The sequence below is a fragment of the Telmatherina bonti genome (assembly GCF_933228915.1).
Source record: "Telmatherina bonti genome assembly, chromosome: 9".
Lineage (NCBI taxonomy): Eukaryota > Metazoa > Chordata > Actinopteri > Atheriniformes > Telmatherinidae > Telmatherina > Telmatherina bonti.
In genome coordinates this window covers 25,891,569-25,899,965 of record NC_136627.1, presented here as the reverse complement: position 1 = coordinate 25,899,965, position 8,397 = coordinate 25,891,569, and the positions used below count along the sequence as shown (strand labels likewise).

Below are 8,397 nucleotides of genomic sequence, written 5' to 3'. Positions count from 1 at the left end.
TTCTTACATAATAACCAAACAAAACATTCATACTATTCCTTTATTTTTTAAATAACATACGTGTGAGGGAACATTTTACAAAATTAAAAGGTATACAGCATTTGATAGATATCGTAAGCATCATAGTTAAGACAATGAAATGTTTCATAGATGGACATAATAGAAAAATAAAATTCACAATTACATAAAAAAGCATAATACAGGACTAACTAGAAAGCTAAACAATGAAAATAGGTGGAGTTTTTTTCTCAAGACTATACTTTTCCCAAAATGTGTTTCTTTGTGTTCAGTTCAGGCCTCAGTGCAAGAATAAAGCATTTTGGTGCAAATATACAAAAGAGTATGCCATAACTTGAAGCCAGAATGGCAAAAATCTCCACAGCAACAGTGAATTTCCCAGGAGAGCTGACATAAGCTGGTATGAAGGTGATCCAGACTGTGCAGAAAATCAACATGCTGAAAGTGATAAATTTAGCTTCATTAAAATTATCAGGCAACTTTCTGCCCAAGAAGGCGAGAACACAACATAGTACAGCTAAAAGTCCAATGTATCCCAACACAGCCCAGAAACCGACAGGTGACCCCAGAGCACATTCAAGAATAATCCTATCCTTATAGTTAGTCATATTTTTAAAGGGAAAAGGAGGATTTATTGTTAGCCAAAGGACACAAATTATGATTTGTATAAGCGTGAAAGCCAAAACACTAAGTCTCTGTTGTGCAGGCCCAAACCATTTCATCATATTACTTCCAGGAAGTGTTGCTTTAAATGCCATTAATACCACGACTGTTTTCCCGAGGATACAAGAGATGCAAAGGACGAAAGTGATTCCAAATGCAGTGTGTCGTAGCATGCAGGACCACTCGGAGGGTTGGCCAATGAAGGTCAGAGAGCACAGAAAACAAAGAGACAGGGAAAAGAGCAACAAGAAGCTCAACTCAGAGTTGTTTGCTTTCACCAATGGAGTGTCCTTATTGATCAGGAATAAAATGGCTGTTATCAGGGTAAGAAGCACCCCAAACAAAGTAAAAATCACAAGAATTTTGCCCATGACTTCAGAAAAAGAAAGAAACTCAATTTTTTTCGGCACACAGGCATCTTTGTTCTGATTGGACCAAAACTCTTCAGGGCACTTTGTGCAGTCATTAGAATCTGTAATAAAAATAATATTTCTATTATTGCTACATTGTCAGTTACATCAGAAAATTGTTAATGAGACACGTTACCGTGGCAATTTTCAAAATTAAACATAAAGTATAGCAAGTGAAGACTTCATGCCAGTTTCTGTCATTTAGGTTTGTGGTACCTGTAGTGTTGCTGATTTCCCCAAGTGGACATGGTACACAGTCATAACAACAGACAGGTTTTCCTTTTTGAAGGACTTTATGGGTCCCTGGATGACAGCTTGTACTGCACACTGATATGGGCAACTTGAGAAAAAATGTACAAAATATTTAAAACAATTATTTAAGACAATATTATTGAACTTATCAAATTAAATATTAAAGTCTGTTCTTTACCTCTTTGCTTCCTGCAGGCCACATAATCGCCTCATTGTTAAGGACAAACATCTGTCCAGGAGGCAGGGAAGCATCATAGTAGCCAACTGGTTTAAAGAGAACTGATCCATCTGATCCACGCTGCCAGTTCACCACCTCATACTTGGCCATTGCTGCACCGGTGCTGTCAAACCACACCTGATCACCATTCCTTAAACTAATGTTCACCTGCTTTAGAGACTCCACAACCTGAAATAAAATGCACACATTAATGTCTGTTAGTAAATTGATGGAAAAACAGTGTAATATATATCAGATTGGTCTATTTTACCTGCCACGGTTTAATGTCCACAGTATTTTCACACCCTTGACTGTCTGAGCACTTCATGATGCTGTGTAGAGAAGAAGCTACAGCATAGATTGCTTTGTATATGTTATTGGAATATCTCAGCTCTTCCACATCGTCATCATAACCTCTGAACTCTGTTAGATCTTTGTTCTTGCAAGTTTCTGGAATACCATTCATATTTGTACCCTTGCACTGAAGTTCTGTTTCCCAGAAATCTTTGACTAAATAGTCATGCAGTCCACTGATGTTGGCCTTTTCCACAGCAAAGCCCAGTGATCCTCCCAGAACACTGAAGCTGGTGGGAGTCACAAGGCTGTCGGCAGTGATCCAGGCCTCCACACCAACAAACTGCCGACCAGTGATGTTGTAGAGATTTAACTGCTCCAGGAGACTGTTCATTTCTACATGTGCCATGAAAGCAACAATTACACGAGCAGTACTCTTTTGGATCACTTCTACCACTTTCAGGAGTTTCCCCGGCTCTGCTCTGTGAAATTTCTCTGTATATTCTACACACACTCCTTCCTCTTTGGCTGCAGCAAGGAAGATGGCCATTCCGTTGTTTCCATATTCACTGTCACTGTTGACTGCTCCAACCCATGTCCAACCAAAGTGTTTAACCAGCTGGGCAAGGGCTCTACTTTGATACAGGTCACTTGCAATGGTTCGAAAGAAAGAGGGATACTCCTTCCTGTTGCTCAAACACTCACAAGTAGATGAATGACTTACCTATGAACACACAACAGAAAGATGCAAGTGGCAGAGTAAAAGAACAGTAAATATGACACAATGGAATCCTCCGTACCACTGGTATTCTAAAAGGTCCAGTAGTCTGTGACAGCACAATGGTTGAAGAGGATTCAGACTCTCCAATGATAGCATGAACATCTGATTGACCAGAACATTTCTTTCCCAAAATCCACTCATCCCCATTCATCAGAGCCATGGTTGCCTGCATTGAGGTTAATGTTGAGGCGCAGTTGTCATAAATTCGATATCCAATAGAAACATTAGGAAGAAGAAATGTACTTCTGTTTATTTCCTCAATAGCAAATATCATTGTCTGGGCGAATCGAAACTCCCTGAGGTTGACACTTGGGCAAGAAAACAGACAATAAAAAATTATGTTCATTGAAACATCATGAAGCAGTAATTTTATAAGCTTTGAGAATTACCTTGAACATGTGAGGGGTCTTGGTTTCTCTGTAAAGGAAAGTTGAGGCTGTGTGAGTTTGCTGTGGATGGAAAACGCTCCTCCAATCATCACATCTCCTTTTTTATACAGCAATGGAAACGTTGGACTCTGCAGAATCTGACAAAGAGGAGCATCCTCCTCTGCTGTTCCACATGCCATGAGGAGAGTCATTAAAACCAGTTGTGTTATTGATGATGACAATATCATTCTTAAAGACTGTGATGGGAAGAACAACTCAAGTTATACTGACAATCCTGTTGTCATTGTTATAACCAATCAGAGATAAGTGAGATAGGACAGCCTTAACATGCCCTCACCATGACATTATTTTATGAAAATCATGTGATTTGGCCCCCAAAGAATTTAGGATTTAGCTATTTGTAAAGTAGATGTGTAAAATCATGAAATTTGGCCCACCTTAATAAATCATTTAATCAAGTTATTAGTATATAACAAATATCACTTCGGAGGCTTTAAGTTTATGTATACTATTACCGACCCAGCAAAAGTCCACTGAAAATGTTTAAAGACTTTGGAAAGATGATTTTTCCTGAGAACCAACATGGCAATTTGCTTTAAAAAAGAAAGGTTAAAAATTGTATTTTTCACAAAATACTCAAGATGTTTAAGCAAGAACATCCACAGACCTTTATATTTTGTTATATTTATATAGAGTATATTGGAAAAAAAAAAAAAAAAAGTTTCTTCCCCGTTTGCACTAACATATTCCAATGCAGGGTTACAGAGGATGGAGTCTATCTCAGCTGCTACTAAGGGGGAGGCCAGGTACACCCTGAAGTAGTCACCATTCCATCACAGAGAGACAGGCGAATGCCACAGCTCCCAAGGTGTCTCTTACTATGAGGCAATAGAGCTACTTTTGGTTCTTAAGAAGAAAGGTGAGAAGCAGATGATACTGAGAACATTAACAATCCTATAAGGTAGGCTGGGGAAGTCACTGTGATCTCCTTTACTTTGGGAACTCCAGCTAAACCCAACCTTGCTGAAATTACAATGTGTTATATACTCTTATACAGGTAGAATTTCAGTTTTTCAACATTTAGGTTTGAATGGTGGTGGAGAGGTGCTTTCTGTTGGAATAATTACCTCCGCCAAGGAGGTTATGTTTCACCTGGCTTTTATCTGTTCTGTACCTCGTCTGTTCATCTGTTTGTCTGTTTGTGTTCGAGATAACTCAAAAAGTTATAGACAGATTTTCATGAAATTTTCAGGAGTTGTTGGAAATGTGAAAAGGGAGAACAGATTTAACGTTTGTGGTGATCTGGATCACCGTTTGGATCCAGGAAATTTTTTAAAGGCCTTGGGAGAGGTTTGCACTTTCAGAGTGCTTTTCTAGTTACATTTGCTGTATTTGCTGTTTCTCGCTGAGTGTGGATGAGGAAATAAAAGTTTTACTTGTGCCAAGTGATCACAAGAAGTAATTCAGTTTAGCAGGTTTAGGTGTCAGTGTCAAGTTTAGCAAGCATGGAGCTGTATCATATTTAATTTGGTGTTTTTGTTCTTTCTCAGCCTAAGGGATGTTAAAGATTCAACTGATAAGCCCCCTGTGTCCCTTTTTAATTAAAAACAAAATGTTGTTTGTTGTTTAGTAGAAGTTTGTTAGTATATGATATACTTTCAACTCAGCTGGTTAAGTCTTTTGGGAGCTAATTGATTGGAAGCTGACACATGTGCAGGTGCCTCAGGCCTCATTCTGACTTGCACTTCATGCTCTTTCCAGTCACAAACTGACAAACTCCCTGTGGACCCTTTAGTCCTCCAGCCTCTTCGTTCACAACTCTTTCGTACTGGAAATTTCCCTCAGGGGTGCTCCATCACGGTCCATGTAAGATGTCAGCTGGGGAGCTTACGTCTCAAAAAGAGTTTATTTTGACCATAGTGTTGCCAAATCTGAATAAAGAAAGTAAAAGTTTAAGTCTATCTGCTTGTGTGGAAGCAGCATGAAGGTTTGATAATAAGTTTTCATTTAAATCTATAATTTTAAAACATTATAAGGTAATCTTCTAATCCTACGTGCTGTGTCATTCTCCCTGTGCAGCAATTGCTTATGTTTCTTTAAGACATCTATTTTTTTTTTACTTTTAGATAAGATCCCAGTACAGACTTGTTAAGTTCTTCCTTCCCAGACTGACACAGAAACTAATTAAATTTCATGTTTAATATTTAAAGGCTGGAGAAGGAAATGATCTTCACCAAATTGATGCTGCAAATCCCGAAGAATAGTTGTATCTGACTAATCTGTTTATAATCATACAATAATAACTGTCATGAACCTTGCATATCCAAGAAACAGATCAGCCACACATAACATCTAATACACTGGTACATGACCTAATCATCACATGATAAGTTTGGCAGTGAAAACATGTAAGCAGCGGAAAACTAGTGAACTGAAGGTCTGAGAAAAATGGCTGGCAAGTCAAGTCCCTGCTACATCTGGTTTATTTGGATAAAAAACAGCTTTATGGATTGTTAAGAACAAAATAAACTCAATGCGCTAAACAAGCACCTTAGGACCCTGAAAAGGGTAAAGTGAGTGATGCACTGATGAAATTATGTCTAAGTGTTACCATATGATGTGCAATGCTGACATCTACTGGCGGAGATATGACATTGTTGAAAAATGCAATGTTGGGGACATTGGCTTATTTAACTATTAGCAACATAATAAAAATAAAAAAAAGAATTTTTCTGAAATTTTCATGAACTCTCTGAAATGGAATAAGGAATAAGTGATTATATTTTGTGGGTGCTTGGATGTACTGCCTGGATCCAGGCCCCACCATCTGGGAACATCTGAGAACTGCCACATTCAAGTTTTTTGCTTGTGAAAACAAAAGATTGCCAAACATCATCAGTCTTCATAGAGTTTTTTTTTTTTTAATATAGTGTAAGGTTGTGTTGTGGTTGGTTACCATCAATATAGTGGCTGCCATAGATGTAGTTGTTCCACAGACAACACAAGATTGTCTTCAAACAACCAAAAGGGCCCAAAAGCCCAGAAAGCTGTGATAACTACCTGGCAGCTATCAAATATTTTTTGCAGATTATTTTGTTATTGGTGAATAAAACATGTATTGCAGTTTTTAAAACTCCTTAAAGTTTTAAAAACTTTAAGGAGGTCAAACTTTAAAAAGTTTGACCTCCTTTGTATAGATGACAAAAATACCATGACATGGCTGGGTACAGAGAAAATAACAAATGTCTCTTGGTGCTTTTGTGAAGTTCTTTCTGTTTTGTTTTTTTTTTATACCAGCTCTTTCACAATGTGACAGTTCACAATCAGTGACATTAACAAGTAAATAAATAAATTGAAATGTGTGTAAGTGCTAGTTTATCTCACGAATAGTAAAATGAGCAAAAATGTAAAATCCTAACCAATTGGTTAGCTGAAATAAATACATAAGCCCAAAAACAAAGGATGATGAAAATCTAAATGTAATGTAATAAGCTTCAGCTAGGCCTGACAAACAAAAAAGATAATGATTGTAGTCTTTCACTAAAAGTAGAAGTGTTCATTGGGGTGTTAATTATTCCCTGCTATACTGTCACAGTTAACATTTCTCATAGCATGTGAGTGCACTTTTTGAGCCTTTTATATGAATTTTAAGGCTTTAGGATGTCACTTTAAGTTGTTAAAATGACAGAAGAAATGAAAAGGGGAAGGATAAAAGTTAAAAGTAGGGTGTCATGTTTTCACAGTACATGATGTGTAGCACCACATGATGAACAGCAATGGCATGCAACTTTGAAAGGTGTTACAATATGGTGTTAACAAACATGGCCTTTATAGATATGGTTAATTAACATGCTTTTCTCCACATAATAAATGATGATCAACTAAAAAGCCTGTGTGGTGGAAATTTTGCTAAATAAAAGAAATCTGAATGTAGATTGAATTTTCTCCTGCACATGTGTATTCTGGCTTTCTCTCATATTCATAAACAAACAGATTACCTTGGATTAAATCATGGGCAGCAAAGCCCCCAGACAGCTGTCAGATTAAACTTTGTTTCTTCCCACTCATTCTGACATTGTGTCTTTGGACAAGATATTTTACACAACTTGACTCCAGGATTGGTAAAGTTAAGAATTTTTACTTATAGACGAAGAGGACATTAAGACACTTGCATAAAAAAATAAAGGCATATTCACAAAACATTGAATAAAATAGAACAAAAACATATAGACAAACAGAAAGCCATCACTCACACACAATCATGCATTCAGTTATTGCCTGGAACGTTATATGTGTTTTTCAGTATTGACTGTGGTGGCATCTGTTAGCTGTGAATCTGTTTGTCTTGGTCATTAATGTTCTGCAATGTCTACTTGACACTGACCGATCAAGCAGAGACTGTCCAGGGTCTTAATTGTCCTTAAAGATATTGTGTGTTTTATTAAGTCAATGGGAAATGTGTAGTTTTTGTAGTGTTTGAAGGGGGGACCTTGTTTTGATGAACCTCAGGTCATGGTCCCTTGTAGTTTCCCACTGCATGCATGAATAGGAACAAATAATGAATTCATTGTAAAGTCCTCTGACTGTCCTGAAAAGATGCTACAAATCCAGTCCATTAATATTATTCTAAAATGTAAGTCTGTGTGCTTTGTAGTGTTTCTATTTGTTGGCCTCGTGACGGGATGACAACTTAACCAGATGCACCTTGCCTCTTGTCCTTTGATACCCATAGATATCAGCGGGCATTGACTCAATCTTAAGAATATGCTTCTGATTTGCCATATATTGGTATATATTACCTATATTGAATGCTGTCAAACTAAGTGATAGATTGATCAGCCGAGTTAAAGAAGTTTTTGACAGAAGTCAACTTAAGCCAGTGTCTCTCAGTTCTGGTCCTCAGGACACCCTGCCCTGCATGTTTTACACATGTTTCTGAGTCAGATTATTGAACATCTTCATACAGTTCTTTGCAGCTTGTTAATGAGCCCTTTATTTCATTCAGGTGTGTTAGAGAAGTGTTGATTATAAAACATATGGTGCAGGGGATCCTGAGGACTGGAAGTGAGAAACACTGACTTATGCTATGATTATGGTTATTAACTTGGCTGAGGCATTGAAGTTGATGACTTTTCTTGTTTCAGTGTAAAAGCACAGTAAAGAAAATAAATCCTTTTGCAACATATATCAGGTTCTGCTAAATTAGGTGGTGATGTACAGACCAAAACAAAAGACAATTGACTTTTCAGCAAGTTGATAAAGTGTCAGTCCTAGAATCGGGTTTGGTGCTTCTTATGCTCCATGGATTCAATGCACTTTATTTTCTGTACAAATGATATGTATTATGCATTAGGTTATTTTCTATTGTAAGCA

At 37.3% G+C, this 8,397-nt stretch overlaps 1 protein-coding gene across 1 annotated transcript; it reads right to left on the bottom strand.

Moving 5' to 3' along the window:
* Positions 1-254: 254 nt before the first annotated feature.
* Positions 255-3,203, bottom strand: LOC306760189 (extracellular calcium-sensing receptor-like; the record flags this gene model as incomplete). The annotated part of the gene is made up of 6 exons (XM_079245982.1): positions 255-1,153; positions 1,308-1,431; positions 1,522-1,749; positions 1,832-2,578; positions 2,655-2,943; positions 3,025-3,203. 6 exons carry the CDS (start codon positions 3,201-3,203, stop codon positions 255-257), a joined length of 2,466 nt encoding a protein of 821 aa, XP_079102108.1.
* Positions 3,204-8,397: the final 5,194 nt, after the last annotated feature.